We start from the raw sequence: 27,555 nt of genomic DNA on the forward strand, positions 1-27,555 counted from the left end.
TTGTGGGGGTCTGGCTCGTCAGCTGAGCGCAGAGCCTCACAGTTCAGGCGAGGCGGACGGCTGGAGGGACGCAGGATCCAGAGAAACGAGCACGACATGCGGCCAGTCTGGATTTGTTGGACGCTCATGGCGGCCTCACTGCAGGTGCGCGCAAACACGCATGATTGACACGCACGCGCGCGCGTCATACTGAGACCCTGACAGCGCATCATCTTGGAGCCCACCCGGCTGCAGTACACATTACAGATGCTCTGATAGTGGCTGCTTGCTTTTGTGTGCGAGCTGCGCTGTACATGCGCTGGAGTCACGCCGATGGGGCTTCTGGCTGGTCTGAGAGCAGCTCATCATGACGATGAAGGATTGTATTGTACACAAAATGATTCGCCTTGCTGATCTGAGACCAACCCGTGATGGTGTTGATGTTACCATGGCAATCCTGTCAGTCATTATGACATGCCAACGTTTCATTATCTGCACTGTGGCTGCTGGAGGGTGGGAGGCAATATGCATTGATCAACGCACGCGCGCGCGCACATTTCAATTATGATACCTGTTCAAATCTCTTCTGCTATTTCGTTCTCGGTTTGCGCTCATTTACTTATTCTCTCTAGTTGGTCTCTTTCTCGCCCTACCCTCATTACCCATTTTTTCTTTCTTGGCGTTATCTATATTTCATCTATTTTCATAGAAAGCTATCTTCACTCTTTGGATCTACTAGTTCATTTAACGTTTAGTAAATCTCAACTATGTACTGTATGGTCAAAGCTTTTGTTTAGCTACCTATCTCGTTGTACTAGTTCTAGCTATAGTTAGTTTTATCTGCGGTGTCTGAGTTAATCAACAATACACTTGTTTTTTCTGTCTATAGTTCTAGCTTTACTAGTTCAGCTGTCCTTTTATCTCAAGTAGATTTGACTAGTTTGAGCCATCTTTGCAAGTTGGATCTACGTTGACAAGTTCTCTTGGTATGGCGCCGTGAGTGGCTGCCTCCCAGCAGTGTTCTCTCTTTTCCTCTTTATTTCCTTATTTTCTCCTTTTTCTTTCTGTCTTTTTGTCCATTCGGCGATGCTGGTGCCTTCTACCGCACCTCGGTACCTCTTCGGATCGGATATTTTATTTTATTTATTTTTTCTTCCTGGGACCGGACCGGGATCATCGGTCGAGGCCGGCGTAACTCTACGACGGCTTCCTGCTTATCCGACCAGTGATGACCGGGTCCCTCGCATTGGCCTTGCAGCCGCAACACCTGTGGGGAGTCCGCTCCCTCGTGCTCGTCGGAACCGACGACTTTCGCCATGCTAGCCCCGTGGTGGCCATCTGCACGTCCCCCGACAGGGTGCCCGGGACGCTGCTCACACGTTTGCCTGCTTTGTGATGTTTTCACCGATTCACCACCACGGTCCATTGGGCGCCGTTGAACTGGACTGCCCTTACACCTGTCGATGGACCCCGTGGAGGCTATTTTGTGTGTTTTGGGGTGTTCTCTTGTATTGAGGGGTGCTAGGTGGCCGCCGTTGCTTTTTTTTCCTTTGTCTTTTAGCTTTGATTTGCTTTGATGGCTTTTATCTTGTGCACTTTCTGACTTTCTTTGTGGCGCCGTTGTGTGGCAGCCTTGTGAGAGCCTATTGAGTTGCGCTCATGCCATCTGTGTGTTTTTTGTATACCCACTCTGTGGTATGGATACTGCTGGGGCCTGAATTTCCCCACCCCTGGGGATCAATAAATATTCAATCAATCAATCTCGCCAAACATATAGCTAGCTAGATGAGAAGCTATGTTTGATAGTGGATGTCTATTGGTAATCTATCTAGCTAGCTATCCTTTCCAGTTCAATCAATATTAGTTCTATCTACACTATACATTTTATGTAGATTAGTTCTGGGTGTCATAATTAATTCTATTTGTACACACTCAAAACAGTTGGGTCAAAAATAACAAATTCAAATTGGTTTATTTTTAACCCAGCCGGTGGGTAAACAATACAACACCATCCCGTCAATAGTTTGTTTGACCCAAGCAGGATGGGTTGGTTGATTTTAACCCAATAGTTCAATATTCGACTGATTGTATGATTGTGGGTTGTTTCAACTTCATTGCTGGCGGCTCCATTTGCAACCAGTGATGACTTCCTGCTGACATAATCCGGCTATGCTAAATCCAAGTTTCTAGGTTAAGTGGAAGCAAATCAGTGGCCGCACAACCCTGCCCCCCACCATCCCCCTCTGTGCCCACCATTTAATCGCCCCCCCACTACACAAACATGCTGATAACCCATTAGTGCAGTAACAAGCTTCAACAGATGCTTGTCAGACGTGGGGGGGGCACCAAGGTCCATGTCGAAAACAACAGGAGACACGCTAATGATCATCACAATGATCTGACCTCATTAATTACGTGCGCTGCGGTTATTTTTCCCACAGGGATGCTTGGCTTTCACTGGATTTCGTTGCTTACTTCCCATGTTGCAATAACTTCCACTTCCTGACATCACTAATCTTATACTTTTGATTAATTGTATACAAGAGTGGGTTGCTTGGTTGTTTCAATCATGTTGGCTCCATGAGCAGTTACTGGTTCTGTTTTACAGTTGGACAATTAGTTGTGTCTTTGGTTGTCTCTTTTGATGTAGCAATGTTTTGACATCAGGCTGATCAGCAACATTAGTAAAAGCTTCTAAAAAAACATGTCAAGTTGATTTACCCTTAATCACGGAGGCGTCTCAAAGGGCTTCACATGCCTATGAGTTGACTAATAGAAGCTCAATAAGGTTTTTTGTCAATAGTCTTTGTTGCATTCTGCAGAAAATTACATAAGTCTGCCAACATCGATTTGTGACTCGCTCTCGCCCAAAATGTATGTTGCATCTCTTCTTGGATGCTCATCCCGCCATTGTCTTTTGTCGCATGCAGGTGGGCGTCCTGGGCGGGCCTCCTTCGCCGTGCGTGAGAGGCTTCTCGCAGGAGGAATACACCGTGGAGACGACGGAGGGAGAGCTGGAGCAGGGACGGCCCGTCGCCAACGGTCAGTCACACACGCTTACAGGCACACAGACGGAGTCATAATCTCCCGTTGGTGGTTAGCGCTTGTTGAAGAGGAGTGTCGCCATTTGAGCCACAATGCCGATTGGGGAGAGGGAAGGGGGCTTTGGCAAAAACTGAGATTAGGCGCAGCAGCCCACACACACACACATATGCACATACACACACACGCACACACACACACGCTCACACGCAGTAGTTTGCTGACTTGAAGAAATTAATTTAATCAGTTTGCCAAGTGACATAGGTGTCCGTATACTTGCCCGAAAACAAAAATAATCATCGTCGTATTATGCATAACTAGTTGTGGATTTATTTTTTGCTTGTTTTTGGTTTTTGTTTCCCCAGTGCTTAACAAACACTGTAGTCAATTTTATATTTTTTCTTGAAATTAAATGTAAACATACACACACTTTAGACTGTATTATTTTTAATTAAATTGCAAATTGGAAAACAAAAGATAATTTCATTTAGGTTAGGTGGCTTTTTTTTTTTTTTTTTTTAATAAGCTGTTTTAATGTGATGTGAAAATCCCCCCAAAAGTCCCAAACTCATTTTTGGTTGCCAAGTGTGTGGATGTTACTCAACTTGCAACTTGAACTTGAAGCAAAAAACATGAATACATCCACGCGTGTGCATGCGTGCGTGTGTGCACTTAATCACAAGCATACAAATATTTGGCCTCAACTCAGCAACAGGATTTAAAAAGAGTTTGAAAAAAAAGTGCAGCTTATGCACAGTGGTGGCAGCTTAAGTTTAAGATTGAGGGGACTTAAATATTTACATTTGATTTGCGCCTGAAAGCAGGACCTGTTTATTTGGGAGAGATTAATTTAAAAAAATATATATATATGTATTAAAGTTTACATGAAGGAAATGATGTTGATGCATTTTCTATCAACTCAGCTGGCTTTCAAGAGTTTAACTTCAGGTTTCACGTTGGGGAATTTTGAGGTAGGGCAATAAATTGGACCAATTTAGACAAGGGGTAGGGTTTCAAGTTGATGGTTTCAAGTTAGGGTTTTCAACCATATGAGGGTTCATGTTTCAAATTGATTTGATTTGGAGCAACTTGTTTGTCTCAAGTTTGGCTTCGAGTGGAATGAGTGGGACTGTCCAACTTCTCCTCACTTTTTGTTTTGTTTTGAGTCAAGGAAAGTACCGGAACAATAACAACCGTGCTGCCCTTCAAGTTAGGCTTTTGAGCTTGGATTAGGGTGTCAAGTCAGCTTTAGGCTGTCAAAATATGAACAGTTTAAAATTGGGCTTTCAAGTTAGCTTCCACACTAGCATTACATTTTGAAAGTTAGGCTGTCAAAGTGGTTTGTTTTCAAAATGGTTTCAAGTCGGACTTTCAAGGCGGGGCCGAGGCTTCAAAGTAAATTGCAGATGAGTGGTGCGAGCAAAGTATTAAGATTCCAATTCATGGTTAGGCTTTCAAACAACGTTATGGCTTTCAAATTAGGGCTTCAAATCAAGGTTAGGGTTTTTAGTCAGGGTTGTCAGCCTCCTTTGACGTCTGTGGTTTTCCGGCCGATAGCCCTTCAAGCAGTCAGAAAAAGAACTAGACTTTTGCTTGGAAACCTCAACTCCAGTTTTCTCAAAAACACAGATCGATGCGAGAATGTCAAGAGGAAGATTAAGGTTCACTTTTTGTGAGGAACCCAAATTGATTCGAACCTTTGGACTGTGAAAATACAACCAAAGAAAAAGTCTCTGCTCCTCTTGAAAAAAAGGGTCAAAAAGTGACTTTGGACCGATGAGACCAGTAAGAGCTTCCAATCACACAAAGCTGAGTGTGTGTATGTGTATGTGTGTGTGTGCGCGTGTGTGTGTCTGCGTTCACGCTTGACTGAGCTTGTCCAGACGCGGCTGAGTAGAACAAGGCAAGAGCGTCTGGAGCCGCTGCACCGCCGCAGTCGAACAAACGAATCAAAAAACAACAACGGCAACATCAACGAGGCACAACTGACAGCCGGCCGGCCATGTTTGCATCATTACCGCCAAACAAGTTACAGCAATTTCAATTTGTTAGCGGTACCCCTATAGGATGCAATCTTCAGAAAACATTCAGTGTGCCGTCGATTGTTTACGAGCTGTCCGCGACCCACCCAAAATTGCCGACGCACCGTTTGAGAATCAGCTCTTGACACTCTCGAGGATCTTTTCTTCTATTGTGAATTACTGAAATGGAGCAGAGCATGTGCGCGTTAGGGAACAGACAGACAAATTTGATGGCACTGGGCGATGATGGGAAAGGAGGTCAAAGGTGACGGTTGACTGATAGCCAACAGGAAACAGGAAATGGTGATAATACGGTGAAGCCAATTGTTTGAAAATGCTTACCATTGATGTTCACCGGGAGGGGAAAAAACCTCCATTTTATTAGTGGCCTTTTTTGTATGTGTGTGTGCGTGTATTTCTGGAAGACGTAGCACAACTCAGCATTTTCCACTCCACACCAAGTCATGGATTATTTTTGGACTCCGTATATTATTCTATTGTGCAAAATATATATATATTTTTTGTTCTAAAAAATATCCCATGACAGTAATTGTATAACAAATTTAAATTGTGTATTTTTCTTTGTGGAATATTGATTGTTGTGGATTATTTCTAGTGACTTTTGCACCTGTCATGACTAACTGTTAAAAGGAGACATCATGATATTTATTTGTCTTGTATATTTTACAAGCATGAGCAAGTACGTAAATTTATTTGACACTGTGGATTATTTCAAATCAAAATACACTTGCAAATTTGAACCACACGGCCCCTAAACAAGCTCCTTGGATATCTTCAATTTGCCTTTTTGATAGGGCTATAAACGATTCTCTGCGTCCTGTCGCCATTTTTTTAAGTGTTATTTGGAGTGTTTTTCGCCGTAAAACAGAGAAAACGGTTTCGGGGAACTGAGTCAGGTTTCTGTTTCACGACGCCAGCAAACAAAAACAAAATGTAGGAAGGGAAAGTTGATACAGCTGCCAGGGCAGCATGTTAGTCAGAGAACTGCCCCCCCCCCCCTGCTAAGTGTGTGTGTGCGTGTGTGTGTGTGCGTGTGTGTGTTGTGTTGTGTGTATGAGTCACCCCGAGGTCAGCAGCGATTCTGCACTTCCTGTGGCGAGCAACAGGCCCGGCTGTTCTGACCTTGGTGGTTTTCCCATCCATCCATCCTATTAAGGCAGCAAGTGTACATTGGTGATACGACTACCGCACACGCATGCACACACTCTGGAAAATCCCCACCGTTCAAGCCAACACACACACACACACACACAGACACACACACACACACCATTCAAGCATGTCTTCCCACTGGAGCCTCATTTCTGCTCCCAGTACGTGCAGAAATAGATTTTAAAAATTGTAAACATGTGACTGCTGCTGGACCTTTATCATTGAGTCCACTAGAGCAGTGGTCCCCAACCACCGGGCCGCGGATCGGTACCGGTCCGTGGGTCACTTGGTACCGGGCCGCCAAGCCGCACAGAAAAAAAAAAATTATCGACGATCAATTAATTCAGGTCAAGACACTTGTCCCGGTCACGTGACATGTTTCCCCAGTCGAGCCCGCAAAGCTAATATGTGGCGACAGGCTACCTAACCAGGCAATGAAGCATTCAAAACTGCTTCAACACATGGAGACCAAGCATCCTGCTATAAAAGACAAACCTTAATCACTTCGGGTGTCATTGTCTCCGATTACGTCTAGATGGGACCGGCTCGTTTCTGAGAAACAAACTCAGTGCTCCCACTAATTCAACGTAATAGTGAGTTTTATTTTTGTCATTTTTACTTGTTTTTATGTCAGTCGTATCATTTTATTTCATCGTATTTATACATTTATTATAAATGTATTATGTATTTATTTATATAAATGTATTATTTATTTATATAAATGCCGGTCCGCGAAAATATTTCTGACATGTAACCGGTCCGTGGCGCAAAAAAGGTTGGGGACCACTGCACTAGAGGGCGCCACTCCTAATCAAAATCAAGGGTGCGCAAAGTATGGCAAGTGGACCACTTATAGCCCCTTGTAAGTATTTTAAAATTAATATGGAATAGAAAATATGTCGAATCCAAAATAACTATTTATTGGCACCATTGTATGGTTTAGTATAATTATACATTTTCAAATGCACACATTTTATTTGTTGATTGTCCCAGAAACAATTCGAACACAAAACCTGCTCAAACACGTTTGGACAGAAGCGTTTTTTCTCACTTGCAGCAGAAATGAGCCTTTAAGAGTGGCTGGCTGCTCTTGCGGCGTTGAGAGGGAGGGAGGGGGGGACCATGTCCTCCTTTCTTCCGGCCTCATACATCAGCCTGGCAGCTGCATGCGGGATGGAGCGAGATGGGGATCCCAAATCAAAGCGCTGCCTCCCACCTTCCCTTCGCTCCATCCCTTCATCCCTCCTCACTGAATGCGCCTTTCCTTCCTGCTGCTCTCTCCTCCTCCGCTTGTTAGTGCCTCTGCGGCGTGCTCTCCTTCACTTATCGTCTTCGCCCGGCGAGAGCTGTCAGCGAGCGACGTCGTCAAGGGTGTACACAAAACGAGCGGGGACAAGAGCGCTCGCAACGTTGACACGCGCAAGTCGGCACGACATCCGTTATATTGAAGCAAAACGTGCGGAAGAACCACAAAATCCGTTTGAATTGCGTGTTTGGACTCTCGGAGGCACATCGAACACATTATGGCAAAGTAAAGTTTTGCCTTCAGTTCCCCTTTAAGCAGTCAAATATTTCTTCAAGGAAAGCAAATGATCGCTCTGCTTTTATCTTCTCTTTTCTTTTATCTGGCAAGGAAACCAATTATACTTATTTCTTTTTGTGGCAAATGGTCAAAGCTTTTTCCAGCTTCTGTACTGTTCTTCAACAAAAATGCTGACATTGAGAAAAGTCGCAGCTTCTCTTCATCACATTAAAACACAGTAAGCACACGAGGCCTTCGCTCTAGTGTGTGTGCAAGGCCTGTTTCTCATTATAATCTCTACACAGAGTTTACAAATCCCAGCGCCGCAGTTCAAGATGGTGTGTGTTTGTCTGTACTGATTGTTTGTGTGTAGTCCCGTCGATGCTCTCGCTCTTCCTCTCTTTTGTCTTGCGCTAAATCCCGTCCGCCCATTTGTCTTCTTCCGCCTCCCTTTCGCTTTGGCTCTCTCAGCCATTTGCTGCTAAATGAATGATGCCTGCATGCCCGACCTCACATCTTACTAACCGCTACCAGTGTATGAGTGTGCGTGCGTGGATGTGGATGGAGGAGGAGGAGGAGAAGGGGGGACTGTATATATATGAGGTGGGCTTGGAGTTGAGCTAATTGAGTCTACGTTTTCACTCGGTGCGCTTTCACGTAGCTAACAACTCAAATTGTAGTGGTCAGATATATTAAAGCAGTCCAGACGCCTCAGGTGCTCCAAAATGCTTCTCTATCTCTTTCTTAAGTACGCGCGTGTGTGTTTGCACACGTGTGTGTGTTTGTGCTGCTCGTCCCCTGCGGCACCGCCATCGATTTCCTCCACCAACGAGATTTACGTCGTTTAACACCGGCCTCGGATGAAAACTCAGGATCATTTTTCCTGCAGCTATTTTACCCCTTCACCATCCAAGTGAGGTTCCTCCCTTTTGGGGGGACACTAAACGTCCAGAGACGAACAAAAGGTGTGCTTGATTCGCCCAAATTCAAGTGGTGATCTATTTTCGAGGTGCAACGAGCGGACCAATGAATGACTCCATTCACACTCTCTATGTGTGGGTGTGCGTGTGTGTGTGTGTGCGTGTGCGCACGGTCATGGCTGCAGCCATTAGTCGCTCAGTCACCGAAGCACGAATTGTAATTTACCTGGGAAGTCTCAACTCTCGGTTCCGGTCGGAAAATCCAATGCGAGATGGATGCCTCGGGGGAAATCGCTTTTCTCGCCATAATCATCTTGGAAACAAACACAGGAGAAAATGCAATTATCTCACAATAATAGCTGGTGATGGTGTCACCCGAAAAAGAAATGAGTAGCAGTCGTCAGATCGCATGCAATCACGCCCCCCGGTGGCTGTGAGCGGGATAGGCGTGCCTGCCGTGACGTCATTGGAGGTCGGATGCCTCATTTGGAAATCGCACGTAAACTTGTAGAGCGCCAGGCCGCCATCGCCCACTCTGTGTCTGGGCTGCAATGTAAAATATTCAAATCGTTGTTAGAATCTGGTTCTTTTTCTTTTTGTGTGTTTGCGTTTGGGACTTGTTTTTGTCCTCCCCCTTTTCTTATGTTACTTTTCGTCTTCTAAGATAACCGGGTCGCCGTCTGACGCTTTCCAGAAGTCTCTGAATTTGGCGTTCAGTAACGAGGAATAACTTGCGAGTCCGGCACCGTCGAATGTGTCTGAAAGGCGTCCAAGTTGAACAGACTCGAGTCGTGTTGGGATCTTTTGCGCTAGGAGCTTTTATATCGTGAGCTGTATAATTGATTCAACAGTAAATTGAAAAATGGTTTTGGAACACTACCCGGGTGTCGTTCATTTCGTATATAGGGTTCCATCTCCGGTACTCAACTCAGCTCGGGAGCGATTATGAAATTTCTCCTTTGGCAAGGCAAGGTGGCGTCGAGCTAAAAGCCAATTATGGTCATCTTAAATACGCTGCACGGCAGCCGACGTGCTCGTCATCTATTGTGTCCTTATAAACCGAACGACTATTAAAAATGAAATGAAGAATGCGGCGGGCGGTTTGATTTCCCCGCGGGCTCTTTGGCGTCTCCGGGCAGGCGCTGGCACAATTAAATAAAGAAGCGTAATGTAGTAAATCTCATTTGGCCACCGGCGCGGGCCCGGCCCATCAGCGCTTGTCGCAGCGCGGCGCTCCAAATATTGATTGTGTGTCCTGGACTGTCGCAATAACAGATGGCGACTGGCTTTGAGAGCAGCCCTTCCTTAAAGCACTTCTCGCTCAGATTTATATGTCCATCATAAAGTGGATTTACATCTCGCGGCGACTCAGCGCTTCTCTGCTGTCACTTGGCCGCCATGCGCCTGGGCATGACGCGCTGCCGCCACATGAACAGAATGAAAACATCTCGTTTGATGCCGAGTAGATGGCTTCGCCACCGGAAGCCTGAGCGCTTCTTTGGGTGCTTGGCTAGGCTCACGTCCGCGCGAGTATTGCTAATTAAACAGTCAGCCCACTTTGATGTTTATTCGTGACATTTTACATTTCTGGGAAATCTGACAATTTTCACAGATGTTCATAAATAATTGTCTCGTGCGATTTTCCAATGTTCTGTTGCACCGTACTTTTTCCAAACTGAAGATTTGGGAATGCAGCAGGCAACAAAAGGTGCCTTTGAGAACTTGTGCTAGTTTTCCCAAAGGAATGCTGAATTTCCTTTTTTTTTAAATGTCAGAAGTTTATTTGTGCTGACTTCCCTACAGAAATCTTTTGTAATTTTCTCAAAGAAAATCAACCATTTTTTTAATTTCCAGCTTTTCTGTGCTGCAGTCGTTGATTTGCGCTGAGCTGGCAAAACGCCCGGGAGCATATTTCCTGACAGTCATAAAAAGATGAATGGCAGTGGTGGAGCTGAGGCTCGCATTGCCGCTGGACCACCGCTAAAGTGTGCGTATGGATTTTCTTTTTCTTGTGGGCGAATTAACACTACCTGTGGAGTCCATGAACGGACAAACGTGTGAACAGCAGGTAACGGCCTCGGCCTGTCACGGCGCTAATTGCCGTCCGTTCATCCATCGGCCTGTGGCGCCGGGAGGCAGTGTGAATTGCTGCCCTGGCTTTTTTTGTTTCCCGTTTTGATGGATTTGACACGCTGCTTGAAGACTCCATCCTCCTGCCTGGGCGGTTGCTACGGAGACTGAGACGGTGCCAATAAAATGTTACACTCGGGTGGTGGTTGTTTCAGGAACAATTTCATGGTTGTTCCTGGTGCTCACAGATTGTTTATCAAAGCTTTTCATTTGGATTTCACAGCTCGTCTGTCGGTGGCTAGCAATCTTGGCGAGCACAGTAGCTAGCAGATGCTGTTAGCAGGCTAAAGCTAACAATGGGTGGAGGTGATTTGGCCTTAAAGTTGACTCTCAGATTTTTTCAGCACACTTGGAACGTTCAATACTATTTGTTTCACGCCGATACCAGTATGAGTATTCACTCTTTGTGTACTCGCCGATACAGAGTACTTTTACCTCTCGTACTTTTGATATATAAAATTCTGAGTGAAGACCTTTGCAAATGGTCATGCGCCAGCGTGTCAAATTGCTGCAGAATTGTGCCAACTGCTGCTGAGGAGGATTTTCTTTTTACTTGTCTGGTATCGGCAGCCTCCTCAGGCAATAACTTAAATTAATGCCGGTATTGGCCTGATACTAGTAACTGGTATCGCTACTCACCAATCTCTAGTGAATACACTACAATACAATTTTCCCCGCTATTGCACGAGTTAATATTCCATATCACCCACACAATAAGTGAAAGCAATATAGAAATAAATCTCAGACATGTTATCACAGCATTTATATATGCATAATTTTTCAAAGCATGTTTTTATACGATGATTCAATTAATCGATGAAATAATCCATAGACTCATCGGTTCTCAAAATATTCTGCAATATTTTGAACACAGTAATATCCCCGGTTATAAGAGGGGTCGGCACACTTGTGCAACCACATTTCCTCTGTTAGGGTTTTGACGACGATAATCAATGTTTAATTGAGTATTTTCCTCAGTGTTCATTGTGTGTAAAGGTGCAGCTTGTGAGAGAAAGGGAAGAGCGTTTTAATGAAATTCATGGCAGGAAAAAAAAAGAAAATATCATATTATCCACATTCCCGGGTGGCTGACAGTGCCAAGACGCAACCTCTGGCTGGGCTTCAAGACACACTTTATCTAGCACCAGCCAGCTGTCGCACACACGCCGCCAGCCTGAAAAGTTGAGCAGCGTTTGTGATTATTTAGCACAGGGAAAATTGTTTGGAAAAATTCACTAGTGAGGCTTTAATCCGGTTAAGTTCCTTTTGTTGACTTTTAATCTTTGCTCTTTGCGTGTGTGTGTGTGTGCGCGCGTGCGTGTGCGTGTGTATGTGCGTGTGTGTTTATGTAAACGTGTGCGTCTATTGTGCGCTAAGCCTATCACGGCCGACTACGGCGGGATTTGGCCTCCGAAATCCATCTTTACACATGGCCAATGTTCTGTGTACTATCGGCGCTCCAAGCGGCCCACGAAATCCCCCGTGGCCGAGGTCCGTGTTGGCGTGCCGCCAAACACGTCGAGGTGACTCTCGCTGTGTTTGCTCGCCGCCCTTTTGTTGTGCCAGCTTGCCGCTGAAAGTGCGTTAACTGACACAATTCTTCAATTTGATCCAAGTGGGCCACTACTTAAAAGGAGGGATATGACACCATTATTTTTGCATAATTTGAAAGTTGCAAATCGTCACCCAGCCTACCTTTAAAGTCATGGGCGGGCGAAGAAACTGTGCTGGGGCATTTAGTGTCATCTTGTTGGAATTTTTAAGCTCTTGGTAGAGCGTTACTTGCCTGAGGATGTTCACTTACTACTTTCCTATTTCGCAGGAGCTCATGTGTTATTTTTAGTAACTTTTCATACCCTTCTTTTTAAACGGACTGGCCTTAAAGTGTGAATACGCACAGATGAAACCTGCTGGGTGATCTTGTTGTGCCACAATGGTGGAAGACAGGTAAAGATGTCCTGTGAAAGGTTAGAAAAGAAAGCCATAAATTATTTGCCGTGTGTCCGAGGCTGCTTGTTTTTCAGTCCATGCGGGCGGTCCGAACAATAACGACGAGCGACATCTCCTTTGTTCCGCTCCACTTTCTTTTTGCGCTCGCATGTGGAGCAGCGGTGTGTTAAATCTGACGGCGCGGCTGTTTTTCCACGCCGGCGTAGATAATAAGTGAGCATTTGCAGCCAGCAGGTCCGTGAAAAAAGGAGGGCGGAGCGGGACAGATGCACCAGCTTTCCAAGAACTGATGCATCATAGGAAATTGGACCGCCATTTTATGTCTTGTTTTTATCATGTGATGTAAAAAAGACTTTTTAATAGCTGGTAACACGAAATAATGTTAATGTAAAAATGGAAGCAGCTCTTGTTTCGACAGCCAAGTAGAGTGGGGGAGTATTTTTTAAAAATAGACGCGCCAAGGGTGTCTGCGACTGCAATTAAGGGTAAATCAGGTATGGTGTAATGCGAGCATGGGCACCCCGCCCCGCTCTCTTGGCGGAACAAAGCTGACGGCGCTGACGTCTTGTTTTTGATTGGAGGATTAAATGGATTTACTTTCATCACTTTGAAGGGCTTGTTTAATTAGCACATCATACTGCGCGTTAGCTCATTTACGCTGTGCTGACATGCCACTGCTAAACCATCAAAGTCTTGTTTAACTAAAGATGACATGACTCGCAGGTGGCGCTATGAGACATACACAGTCTATCGGGAAAATCTTCACTTTGTCTATTGTGTCAACCTAAGAGTGTTTTCACTGACCTCCGTCTCCCGTCTTTTCCTCAGTGAGCTTCCACGAATGCGACGACAGCAGCGGCGGACGGAAGGTGCGGCTCAATACCGACAATGAGTCCGATTTTCACGTGAGCCAGGAGGGCGTGGTCTACACGGTGAATCGTGCGGGAGAAGGCGAGAAGGTGGCGGTGATATACGCTCGAGACTTTCGCACCAGACAGATCTGGAAGACGAGAGTGCGCCTTCTCGTCCAGCCCTACATGGCGGGGAGTGGACAGGTGAGAGTGACTATTTTACTTTTAGTGGAGAATATCAACTCCGTTTTCTTTTTAGAGCACTTTCAAAACAACCACAACTGCATAAACCACGCTGTACGTAAAGTTAAAATCTGACTTAAAAAAAACAAATGGAAGACTGCTACATAACTACAGGCAGCAAATACTGTACATTGAAAACAGTAGGGGCCCTAAAATTGAACCCTGTGGTACGCAATACAACATTTGGGAAGAGTAGGCCTCAGAGCAACCAAGGTTAACTCAAAAAGTCCCGCTTGCCAAATTGGATTCAAAGCTATCTGGAGCGCCACCAATGCCCACCTGGTGCTGCAAACAAGCCAACAGAATACAGCAAACACTGCAGTCAGGTCCAACAAAAGAACACACAAATAGTCTCCAGTGTCATTAGCTAGCAGGATGCCAATAAAAACTCAAAACTCTTAAAACCTCCGTAAAGTTCGGTTCATCCCAAAAAGATTTCAGCTGAGAGTACGCAGCACTTTTTCCAGAATTATTGTTAAGGGAGGCGCTAAATGTAGCCGTGGTTGTTAGTGGAAGCTCTAAAGAGCCTTTGCCACATGCATTTATTGCCTTGCAGAACTGAAATGATTTTTTAAGGGTAGAATTGTAAAATGTATCGTATGTCCTGATTACAGTATGAAGTCAAATGGCCAAATCAGGATGCTGTATTTTCTCCCCCAAGGGTGGTGTCAGTCATTTAACATGAACACTGCACACTTGTAACTATGCACACTACACTATAAAATCACAGCAGGCAGGCATTCGTTTGGAACAATGTTGATTGCCGCAGACACAGCCAGCCATCTGTTAGTAGTTTGTTTTGCGCATAATGCTGTTAATAAGCGCGCATTTAGCCCATCTCTGATTGTCTCCTCTCGTCTAAACGTGCCTTGGAAGCCATCCAGCAGTGTCAACTAAAAGTGCTTGCTTATATAGTAGATATCGCTTTTAGTGGAGGTGAGAGACGAAAAGATGGAAATGGTTAGAATCGCCTGACCGTTTCCTATTAGCCATTTCATTAAACAATACAACATTATTTATATAGCGCATTTCACACCAGCTGGAGCTGTTCACAACGCCCTTTTACATATGACAATGGGACAACCACAAAGGCAGTCAACTGTAAAACAGTAAATTAAATCACAAGTTAATAGCAGCTAGCTGTTAGCATCTGAGCCGCTGTTAACTTTAATCGCTGCCGATAGCTATCCCTCCTGAACATTCTCTGTATCATCCTGACTGTATTTAATTGTGCTTCTTTGCATCAAAAAGTTTGCATCAACCTTATTCCTGTCTTATCAGTGGTAAAACAAAGCTAGCTAGCTACACCTCCGCTAACGTAGCGCCATAGCAGTGATGTGAAATCTTCATACCTCTTTCCTCTTGCTGTATGTGAGTAAAATATACAACACTATGACAAAAGTTGACAAATGTGGATCGCTTTTTATTTTCCCACACTTTTTTGTGGCCTTAAATTGTAATTATCGCACATTCATGGTCCTTTCCCCTAGAAATGCGTTTTTCATGCTATTCAACAAACGATTTTACTTTTTATGCCCTTTTTATGAGGCTTTTATGATGGTTTATTCCCCGGACAACATTTAAGCCGGCCAGCGGCGCCTGAAAACGTCTGAGGTCAAGCGTTTTTTTTCTTTTTTCCTTTGTATTACGAGCCAGGGCGAAGCCTCAGGCGTCGCTTCTCGGCGTTGACCCGCCACCATGATGGAGCTGTGCGCTCATACACACACTCGCAAGCACACATGCACACGCACTGTGACAGGTGGCGGCCATTTATCAGAGGGGCAGTAATGAGGGCATTAATCCAAGCCAGTGCAATGAGAGCAGAAATACGTCCAGTACATTCAGTCACAGTGTGCGTATGTGTGTGTGCGTATCCATGCTATAAGACAGTGAGTGTGTGTGAGAGAGGCAGATATAGTGCTTGTGTGTGACAGTCACACAATGTGTGTGAAGAACAACCTGTGTGCATGACAGTGACGCTTGTTTACCTTGTCTTGCAGGTGAAGCGCGGCGCCGCAACACTGAGTCAGCCCGAGTTGAAGACCAAGATGCTGTTTCCATGGCGCAGCAGCGGCAGAAGCAGCCCAGCGGTCGTCAGGGGCGACGGTGCTCTGCGGCGAGTCAAGAGGGACTGGGTCATCCCGCCCATCAACGTGCCCGAGAACTCGCGAGGACAGTTCCCCGAGGACCTTGTCAGAGTAAGGACATGCCAGCTGACACCGCAAAAGTATTGCAACAGTAGCCTTCAAATATTAGAATGGCAAAGATTAATCTACATATATTGACAACTATTAACTGTTGGTGTTTTTATTTGTGGGGGCAGTGTTTGTTCACGTAAAAAAATGCACACATCAGCATGGGAAAATCTTCTTTTTCCCTCCCATACGAACAATTTAATGCAGTCTGACAGTTGCAGCGATCCGAAAGTAAAAGCTGGCCCTGAGGCGTGGCGCTTAACCCTCGCTCCGAGCCTACACGCCGCCGGCCAGACGTACATTTTCATTATTCTTCTGTGAGGAAAAAAACATCCTCTTTAAGAAAAAAATACAACAGGAATTCTGACACATGAAAGCGATCCACTGTTGCCGTGGTAACCAACAGCGAGCCCTGGCGGACATTAAACCTTGGACGGTACATTTTGAGCTGGGCTTCACTCATGCAGAAAAAATATAATTATCCATGTTTATCTTACACACAGCTTGGCAAGACTCCGAGCAATCTTTCATCTCTGCTTGCTGTGCATCCCCTCAGCCTCGCTCCAGCAGTTTGCTTAACCTCCAAATACCGTGCGTAGCCCTCAATGCCATAGAAGTGTAAAAATGGGTGGCCCTGGAAAAAATGATGAGGGCTGGCATGTAGCTTCACCTCTTGGAGTTTAACAACCCCCGTTTTTGCATCAGTCCATTCCTGTTCAAGCACTTCATCTGTCGCCCGCGTCTGTGCCGCAGATCCGATCGGACCGGGACAAGAGCTGGATGCTGCGCTACAGCGTGACGGGTCCCGGGGCCGACCAGCCGCCGACGGGCATCTTCATCATCAATCCCATCTCGGGTCAGCTGTCCGTCACCAAGCCTCTCGACCGGGAGCACATCCCCAACTTTCATGTAAGTCCGCATTCATCCCAATATTAAGTTAGTGAGGACATTCTGTTGAAAAATTTTGAAATAAATAATTAATTGAAATTGTAATTTGTATTAATTAGAATTACTAGATTTGAACTTCAAATTATTTTCACAATTGTCACCATACTCTAAAAAGTTTGGGCTTATCCGGTACTTTAACAATATTATTATAGTACCGTGTTTTGCCATGCTAAAAATGGCATGTCGATGCTGGAAAAAAGCCTGTACCCATGTATAATACGCACCCAAATTTTGACTCTTACTTAAGTCCGTAAACGTAAAATTATTTCAGAAAAAAGATCATCTTTGGGAACAACCGGATGTTATTCTGCCGGTCCGTATCACTGCGCATGCGCTAGCAAACTCGATAGCGAAGAAATGTTTCGGATTTGTGGAGGGTACATTGTGACAGCAAACGAGCAGGTGATCGAGCAAGCGTCTGATACGAGAGCATTGTGTTCGCATGGAGCGTGTTTGAAGTGAACAGCAGAGAAGAAAGGAACAAGGCAAAGTATTGTGAAATAAAATATTACCTGTAATACGCATTTAGGTAGAGAACTGAAGTCTCGCTCTTTATATAGGTGACGTGTCTTGCGCATCCGTTCTGCACATCTGTAATGGCGGCCTTCGTATGATATCCGGTTTGCGATGAAGATTAAAAAACAAACAATATTTGACAATAACACACCATCAAGGATTGCACCATCGCATCAGACGATGTGTCGTCAATTATGAATTTTACTGACTAAGTGTGTTGGGCAGGATCAGTGCTTCTCAAATAGTGGGGCGCGCCCCCCTTGGGGGGCGCGGTGCTATTCCTGGGGGGGCGCGTGTGACCCTGGGGAACAGGCTTTTTTTTTGGCAGTACTAGAATAAAGTGTAATTGCGGGTTTACTACAGCAGGGGGCAGTGGCGCTCTCATTGTTATTTCTGTCACGTTTGCGACAGTGCAACATTTTATGACTTACAAGACAAGTTAGGATAGTCACGGTGGGGAGGGAGGGCGCGAATAGATTTCTTCTTGCTAGGGGGGGGGCGTAACAGAAAATAATTGAGAAGCACTGGGCAGGATGGCTGAATGCGATGCGCGATTGACAACAAACAAGAAGAAAGGTGTGATTTCAAGTTTTTATTTCGAGGGAGATTTTCTTCAAAAATTGTTGTACCCATGCATAATGCGCACCCCAGATTTTAGGACAATAAATTAGTTCATTAAATTTGCGCATTATGCATGGTAACACGGTACTCCTTGGTTTTGTTCTTCTTCTTACAAATTTAGTGTCAAACAAAATACAGTCCTGTCATCTTGTGGTCAACATTGGAATAACACCCAAAATAAACGTGGCTTGCTAGCGGACCAAAATAAATTCTCTCTCATGTTTGGAGATAAAAAGAAAAAAAAAAAAAAGATGAAGACGAAGTTCTCCTTAAACTCAAGTTTGACGACTTCATGCGCAAGTCACGCGCCTTTCCGAGAGACGAGCGTAACCTTTTGATGGGAAACTGCGCGGTGCAGTGCAAATGTGGAGTCGCAGCAGGCACATTTGCATTTAAGCCGCTCTTCCCATGAATATTCATGTGGCTGGATGGAGTTGTCAGAAAGTGCCAGCCGAGATGGGGCGCCATCTTTATTCATGAGGGAGAGGAGGCCCTAAACGAATTACTGGCTGAGGGTCGCGGGCCAACCAAACGCTTTAGTCATCATATTTGCCCTTTTTTTATTTCATTTATTTATTTATTTATTTATTTGCCAAACGCAGTCATCTTTCTACTGCGCCACGCTGACAACAACAAAGCAGGCGAAGACTAGCCAGCTAGGCGTCTAATTGGCCCGATGCTGAGAGTCAAGCGTTCGCACGGCTGTTTTGGACCTCTTTGATGCCGATGCTGGGAGACAAGGGTGCAGGGTCATGCTGATGCATGTTTTTCTGCTTAGAAAAATAATAACAGCCGCAGATTTACATCAAGCGTCACGGTAAACATGAATAGAACTGCATGTCATTTACGGGAGATTATTACAGTAGCGCGAGGTGCCCAATATAAATTATGTTACTGATCGCGAGCAGAGGATTGCTGTGCTGCTGGGAAATCACGGCAAAGCAACTTTTCACATTCAAATGAATGGAAAAGATGGGAATCTGTTCCAGCCTCCCAAAATGAAAGGAAAAAACAATGAATGAGTGAATGAATAAATAAATAAATAAATGGATGGATAAATCAATAAATAAGAATTGTATAAATGAATAAAATTTGGATAAATAAATAAACAAGTGAAAAATAAAATGCAAGGCAACATAGCTCGTTTTATATACAAGGTGCAGTACAAAAGTACAAAACATGATTTACATGTGCCGTTTTAAAAAGAGGGTTTCAAACTTTTCTCGAGGGTCAAAGAAAAAAAATGTACACGAGCAGAATGGGAGCTCACAGAGCCACTGATGCTAAACGTAGCCTTGCGTGCGTGTTGTGCACAGTTGCGCGCCCACGCCGTGGACTTGAACGGCAACCAGGTGGAGACGCCCGTGGAGATTCACGTCAACGTCATCGACCAGAACGACAACCGGCCTGAGTTCACACACACCGTCTTCAATGGCTCTGTGCCAGAGGGCTCCAAGCCAGGTACACACACACACGCGTGCGCGCACGTACACACACACACATACACAAGTTTCTGCTCATACTCATTGCCAAGTAGTTTTGTGGGCGTCTTGTAGTCGTTTCAAATGTTTCAAAGATTCATTTTAATTATTCATATTTTAACTTAATGAGATTGTATTTCCAGTTCTGGCAAAGTAAGTCAGATTCTCCTGTTTTATCTGATTCAGATCATTTTGTTTCCTACCTTTTTTTTTCTAAACACACTTTCTTCCTCCCCACAGGGACCTTTGTAATGACCGTGACGGCTGTGGACAAGGATGATCCCAAGACGGCCAACGGGATGCTGCGATACAAGATCCTGACTCAGAGTCCCCAAAGCCCGTCCTCCAACATGTTCACTATTAACAACAAGACTGGTGACATCATCACCGTGGCAGCAGGCCTGGACCGCGAGGTGTGTGAGTGTGTGTGTTGGGGAGACGGGTAGGTGGGGGTGGGGGGGGGCGAGCGTCGGCCATATGGAGCGCCCGCCTGTCAGCGTCTGTCTGGCCCGCAGTGCTTCCCGCAGCGCTAAAACAGATTGGGCCTTTTTTTAGTCATAATCCAACACGAGTCGAGCCGGCAAAATGTTGTCACCGTTCCGGCGGGCACGCCATTTGTCATTTGCATGCCGGCCGGGAGCCATCCAAAAGATGGAGACTGTGGTCGCCTGGCGATAAGTCACTTCATGACAGCTCAGGTGTGATACCTGAGGAATAGGATTCAAAATCAGAGGGGGGTGATTGGCGTGAGCCGCATCTTGACGCCAATCGTCTCCTTGTGATTAGCATGAAGGAGTCTCGTCATGTATCCCGGGAATTATTCTGCCTTTGGATTTGGTGGCATTGAATTGGACTTGAATCACCTTATCTCATCAAGCCCGATTGTTTGTTTTCCAGAAAGTGTCTCAGTACACGCTGATCATCCAGGCCACCGACATGGAGGGCAACCCCACCTACGGCCTTTCCAACACCGCCACCACCATTATCAGGATCACCGACGTCAACGACAACGCGCCCGAATTCACCACCGACGCGGTACGCCCCGTCCCGTCTTCCTACGGGACCCGTTTCCTCCGCTAACGTCGGCCGCACGTCTACCGCAGTTTTTCGGCGAGGTCCACGAGAACCTGGTGAACGTGATCGTGACCAACCTGACAGTGACGGACAAGGACCAGCCGCACTCTTTGGCTTGGAACGCCGTCTACCGCATCGTCAGCGGAGACCCCACCGGGCGCTTCTCCATCCCTACCGATCCAGCCACCAACGAAGGGCTCCTCACCGTGGTCAAGGTGAGACACCCCCTGGCAACTGCTCTGGGTCGCGCGGCGCTGATTTCTATCACACCTTCCTCTCCAGCCCATCGACTTTGAGCTGACTCGCTCATTCGTGCTGAACGTGGAGGCGGAAAATGAGGCGCCGCTGGCCCGCGGCATCCACCCGCAGCGCCAGTCCACAGCCACCGTCTCCATCCGGATCCTGGACCTGAACGAGAGCCCCGAGTTCAGCCCCAATCCCAAAGCCATCAAGCTGGATGAGGGCATGCCCGCCGGCTCCATGCTTGCCACTTTTACGGCGCAGGACCCTGACCGCTTCATGAGGCAGACCATCCGGTGAGAATCTCAGCTTGTGTTTTTTTTTTTTTGGGTGCTCCATTGGGTCGCTGTTCTTTGGTCTTGATGTTTTACTGTCAGGTTTGATGTCTTAGTTGTGCTTTTGCAGTCGAGTTGTGGTTCTCGAGTGTGTTCTATATTCCCATTTCGTGACATCAAATTGGCCTGAATAAATCCGTCCGTCGTGGAGCTTTCACGCTCTCATATCTCGTCAAAGTTTTGCCTCCCGGCGGAGATAAGATCCTCTTAACCTTTTTTTCTGCCAATGTAATTTGGAAAGAAAAAAATTTAAATAAAACCCAGACCGGCAGTTTTGCCAGTAGGACGTCTGCTCCGGCCGAGTGTTTGCTACAAAATGGAGTGCTCCTGTCTTTGTTGCCTAGCAACAGCCAATGGGAGGCTGGCAAAAGGCACACAGACACTCATCATACTCGCTGCGTGATGCCTCGAAGGCTAAGGAAGCTTTGTGTCTGTTCCAAGTACGCATAGTTAGTTTGACAGTAAACTCCAATGGTGAGTTGCAGTAAACAGGTTAAAGCTTCTTTTTAAAGAGAAAGTCGAGTCAAACCAACGGCTCATGTGCAACCTTTTCCCACCAGGTACTCAAAGATGTTCGACCCCGCCAATTGGCTGGAGATCGACCCGGTCAATGGGCGCATCTCCACCATCGCCATCCTGGACCGCGAATCGCCTTACGTCAAGAACAACCTGTACAACGTCACCTTCATGGCCGCTGATAACGGTGAGACAACCAAAAGAACCACAACTTTAACACACGAGGATGAAGTGTCCTGATGATTGTTTAACCAACAACATTGACGTTGATTACATTAGTTGTGTTGTGTTAGCATATTAACCTAACAGCAGCGTAGCATTAGTATATGGGGCTAATGCGTACCAGTCATTTTCATGTTGATGGTTGCTGCGTTTATTCGACTGTACAGACGACAATGCTGCTTTAACTCACTCTGCAATGCTATGGTGTCATTTTTCCTGTTCCTGGCGCCGTCGTGTTGGTCTCATCCCATCATCCGCCCTCCGGAGACAACAGTTCTTTAGTGTCCATTGCCTACAATACTTGCTTTTATTCCAGAGGTTCCCAAATTCCTCCTCTGGTTCTGCTTATAATCGTTCTTTCTCGTCAGAGAAAAAAACAATTGTCTGTTGAAATTGGAAAATGGCCGCAGAGGAATGGAATGTCACAGCTGTGCTTCTTCTCTCAGTGCCCGGAAATGCCAAATGACCAGCTTCATGAAATGCTGTGTGCGTGTATGTCTTGAATGTGTATGTCTTGAATGTGTGTGTGTGTGTGCACGTCTTGTATATTTCGTTGTGCGTGCAGGTGTGCCCCCTGCCAGTGGTACGGGCACCCTTCAATTGTACCTGATGGACATCAACGACAACGCGCCACACGTCTTCCCGCCGGAGGTGGAGATGTGCGAGAAGCCCGAGGCCAGCGGCCGCGGCGTCAACATCACTGCTATCGACCCTGACCAGGGTTCCAACGCCGGGCCCTTTGCGTTTGAGCTGCCCACCCGCCCGTCAGATGTGCGACGCAACTGGACGCTCAGCAGACTCAGTGGTAAGTCATCAAGACTGTCTTTACAAAAAAAGTGTTTTAGTGACAAAACAAGAATCTCCATCATGTCAAAATCATCTTTATGTGGTAAACAAAACTGCTTTTCATGAAAGAAGTGGAACTCACAAGCACGTTGGTCTTTGCCCCGGCAGGTGAGCACGCTCAGCTGCGTCTGCGCGCCGACCCGCTGGGACTTGGCGTCTACGTGGTGCCCATCAGGATCACAGACTCAGGCAACCCACCCATGTCCAACGCGTCGTACCTGCGTGTCAAGGTGTGCCGCTGCGACCGCCACGGCGACTGCGTGGACATGCAGCGCGTCATGGCCGCCGGGCTGGGCATGGGCGCTGTCATCGGCATCCTCATCTGCATCATCGTGCTGCTCGGTAAAATTGACAAACTCGACTAGAACTTCAAGCCTGGATTGGGTTTCAAATTAGGGTTTAAAACTAACCTTGATCGTGTATATACTAAATCTTTTTTGTAAAAAAAAAAAAAAATTACGTGACCTCTGACCCCTAACTCTAAAAATGACCATGTTTGTCTTTTTTTTTTTTTTTTTTTATAAAAATGATGTTTTATTTAAAATCGGTAACACAAGAAAATGTTTTAAAAAAGTGAAGCTTCAACGATTGAACAATTGAGCAACTGGGGTGGAAATAAGAGAAATCGCGTCGATTTAACACAATCGATTTGATGCATGTTTAGTGTTGGTGCTGCTGTTGGGCGTGTGGATGAAAAGGCGTGACAAAGAGCGGCAGGCCAAGCAGCTCCTCATCGACCCCGAGGATGACGTGCGCGACAACATCCTCAAATACGATGAGGAAGGCGGCGGCGAGGAGGACCAGGTATTCTTTTGTATTCCAATGAATACAACACTACATTGGTTTTGAATGTGATTTTTATTTTTTACTTTTAATTTCTTATTTGAATGAATGTCGCACATTATTGCACTTCAAACTTTCAATGGGCTTCTTCAGGACTACGACCTAAGCCAGCTGCAGCAGCCCGACTCGGTGGGGGAGGGCGAGTGCAGCGCCAAGGTCGGGATCAGACGTCTGGATGAGAGGCCGCTTCATCACGACCACCGCTACCCGCTCAGGTCCGCCGCGCCGCATCCTGGAGACATCGGCGACTTCATCCATGAGGTACGCGCCGGCGTGCGCAAAACACCCTCCACGGCTTTCAGCCGAGGCTCGGTTAGGTTTGAAACTACCAGTCGGGTTTGAAATTGTGTTTTCGATATGAGCTTGTGTGGTCTTTTGTGGTCGTGGGTGTGCTGGAGCCAATCCCAGCGAATTGCTAATTATTTTTAAACTCTCGTCACTAAAGAGAAGCCAAATGTAACTGCAACGTCACATTTTTATCCATTCAAACGGGCTGAACCGATCTCACGACACGTGGCGGCGCCGACGGTGCATCATCAATCAATCCATCGCTCAGAGCTTGTTTGAATGTGTGTGCGTGTGCTCATTAGTGAATGTGTGTCTGTATGTGTTTATGTGTGTGGAGGTTACGCTTCTTAATCTGCGGAATCCAAACAGGCAGCGTCTGTCCGGTTTGACCCAAATCCTCTCCACTGCGTAATCTGGCATTCTTGCACAGCGCCTTCTGCTGTCCATCTACTGCAACACACACAAAACACATAACACACACACCCCCAGTCAGACTTGACACATTTCTTATGTGTTGGAATGGAAAGTTGTTGCAACTCACTAAGCAATTGTACAGAAGAAGCAGCCTGAAACGAGTTCTCCAACAAATTTCCATTCCACTGGATTGTGACGGGTCTTCTCCGGGGAGGGTTAACAAGGAGGTCATCCAGTTCGCTCACTTGTCAGACCACGTGAAAGGGTCCACACAGGTCATGAGAGGCTTGAAGTGCTGTCGTAATTGTACCGGGCCGGCTCGGCGAAAAGTGTGGAGGGAGGAGAATCGGTTTCCTGTCTGGGTTGTGAAGATTTTTTGGGGTTGAACTTTTATTTTTGCACGCCTGCATTTCAGGGCTTGAAGGCGGCGGACAACGACCCAACGGCGCCGCCATACGACTCGCTGCTGGTGTTCGACTATGAAGGCGGCGGCTCAACGGCTGGATCGCTCAGCAGCCTGCACTCGGCCTCCAGCTGCGCCGACCAGGACTACGACTACCTCGGCGACTGGGGGCCCAGGTTCCGCAAGTTGGCCGACCTCTACGGCGGCGGCGACGATTGAAGGTTGGACCGCGCCCAAACCGACCCCGACCAGGAGGGACGCTCTCACTGGGGATGCTTTTTGGTGTGAGGCAAATAGGCGCCAGGTGGCGGCGGCGCAGACTTCCACTTGAATCTCACAAGAACACTGAGGTCAAACGTGCCTTTCTGTACATTCATTTTGGCTTGCGCTGGTTCTAATCGGTCGATTTGGAGCAGGGGTACCAAAGTGCAGCCCACTGCTCACTGGTGGCCCGCCCCCAACCATCAAGTCATCAAGAGTCGTGTAATAAATTCAACTGTTTTTTTTTTCAATGTCCTCAATAATCATTTGTTTATTGTAAATAGTGGGATACGTACTGGCAAAATAATAGTTAAATATTTATTAAATTGAATAATTGGTTCATTCATTGTTTTTACAAGAGTAAAAAATCAAATGAATTTATTTTTAATTTTTCCCCTTTTTTCATTCCTTTTTTTCAAATTCATTTCTTGGTATAAGTAAACAATTTTACGCACTTACACATTGAAATAAACTATTACATTAACAATAAATTATAAAAACTGCGGAAAAACCTGTCAACTTTCTTTAAGAATTAAATTAATAAATTCAAAAACAATACAATGAAATATCTTTAAAATGTCAGCATTTGTTGATATTGAGAAAAAAAACATTTTTCAATATTAACTTAAATTGCATTTTAAATCTAGCGATATTAATCCAACGATAATTTGTAAAGTGTTTGATTGAAAATGAAGTTAAATCATTTCATGAACTTTTTTTTAACACCAATCAGTTTGTTGGTGGCAAAGACAGAGCGAAACACTGGACTTACAGTGTCACTGCCGATGTGTGCGATAGCTCCAAATTTGTCATTACATTTGTCAAATCATCATTGTTATTTTATTTTGGGCGAGAAGACATGTACAGTAAACGCCAACCTCTTTTAGTCGTTCACAAAGTATAACATGCAGCCATTGGCCACCAGAGGGAGTCGTCGGCTCTGTAGCGCACAAGTTAGCCAACGGCGGACGGACGCCGAAGCTGAAGCGAAGCTTTGCTTTTTTTTGTCATGGCCTCGTTGCTGTCTTCTCACTATAAACTGTACAGATCGGACTTTTTGCTTTTTGTTATGTCTCTCTGGTTGTTGGATAGCTATCGCAACTCTTGTATATGTTCTTTGGATTACACATTAAAATGTTTTTGCATGTTTACAGCTTTTCACCGTGACCAAACTGCGTTTTTTTTCCTCGTGCAAATTTTTACACTGAATGAACTTAAATTCATGATTTAGATTTCAGTCATCAATCAATTATTGGGAACTAGGGGTGTAAATCGCGGGTTAAATCGCGATACGATATTTGCCGATATCTTAAAGCATGCTGTGATTCATTCACGATACATCACGATATAGCGCTCTACGATCGATATAGAACAATATCCTGATTTATAACAATTCATACATTTCAACATGTACATGTTCTTCCAGTGTGCCCTGAACGCATTGCTGATAACGTCACGTTGCGTTCAAGTGACATGAAAAGTGCGGAAATTATTTTTACGTAGAGTGTGAGAACGAAAAAAAAAAACGGGTATTCAACAAGCCTGAATATTCCGTTTGCCTTGAACGCTGTCCGAGCGTAAAAGGCGTAGGTTGCGTTCACGTCATCTGAAGAGTGCGTAATTTACATATGCACGCCCCGAGGCGCCAGCGGTTCGACCATCCTAAAAACTCTTGGCGTACATTTTCTGACATTTTGTATAACACGTGTATTATTTTATATGTTGTCACGTGTTTTAGCAACGCGTTACATGCAAAGTCTGGTGGATTGGCTAGATTTGAAATGTTAGCAAACATTTCAAAGATCGTTCTTGTTTGAAATATACGCTTTGTCAGACACGATGCCGCCTGGTCGGAAATACTTGGCTATAGATTAGCTGAAACACATTTACCTTTGATAATCTGTTCAAAATGGATACATTACGTACACCTGCCTCAAGATCTTGGTTAAAGTAGCCAAAGGCTCGTATGACGTTTGAGTGTGCTTAGAAAGTACGCAAAGCGACACAAAGGTAAGTTTCTTTGATGTGGTTTGTTGAAAAAAATTTGCCTTTACAATGTAGTTGTGTAAAATCACATTTAGGTTACGAATCAAGACATTATTGTTGAAGAACTGTCCTACAAACTGGATTGCACAATTTGTTTCCCACATAGAGGCAATTATGGCAACAAATAAAGACCCCATCGGGACAGCAGGAGATGGAGAGCCCACAAATGAAGTGAAGACCCTACAAGTCACAGCCAAGTGTGGCCTTGTTCCTTCTCCAGGTGTTTCTAAGGGGGAAGTCTACCAACCCACCTCCTCAGTTCAAGCACCTCAGATGTCGTCCCCTGCCGTTCAAGCACCTCAGATGTCGTCCCCTGCCGTCATGATGGTAACCAAAGTTTCAAAGCCTGGCAGCGCAAGTGCCAACTGTCCCAAAGCGGTTCTGAGCCAGGCCACCACCGTGAACTCGACGTCAGTCCAGGGGAGGACAGTGGTGATAACGGTGCCTAGGTCGGCTGGACCGCAGGTGCCCGTGG

The 27,555-nt window shown here is 45.7% G+C and overlaps 1 protein-coding gene across 1 annotated transcript; it reads left to right on the plus strand.

The window, feature by feature from the left end:
• LOC133167268 (cadherin-2-like) lies at nucleotides 1-26,195 on the plus strand. Its single transcript, XM_061297929.1, has 16 exons — nucleotides 1-144; nucleotides 2,910-3,021; nucleotides 13,566-13,792; nucleotides 15,832-16,029; nucleotides 16,780-16,935; nucleotides 19,428-19,572; nucleotides 19,833-20,005; nucleotides 20,490-20,627; nucleotides 20,696-20,881; nucleotides 20,949-21,202; nucleotides 21,802-21,944; nucleotides 22,545-22,784; nucleotides 22,934-23,167; nucleotides 23,490-23,629; nucleotides 23,762-23,929; nucleotides 24,786-26,195. Exons 1-16 carry the CDS (start codon nucleotides 97-99, stop codon nucleotides 24,990-24,992), a joined length of 2,769 nt encoding a protein of 922 aa, XP_061153913.1. The 5' UTR covers nucleotides 1-96; the 3' UTR covers nucleotides 24,993-26,195.
• The last annotated feature ends 1,360 nt before the right edge of the window (nucleotides 26,196-27,555 follow it).

Source organism: Syngnathus typhle, linkage group LG14 (genome assembly GCF_033458585.1).
Source record: "Syngnathus typhle isolate RoL2023-S1 ecotype Sweden linkage group LG14, RoL_Styp_1.0, whole genome shotgun sequence".
Taxonomy (NCBI): Eukaryota; Metazoa; Chordata; class Actinopteri; order Syngnathiformes; family Syngnathidae; genus Syngnathus; species Syngnathus typhle.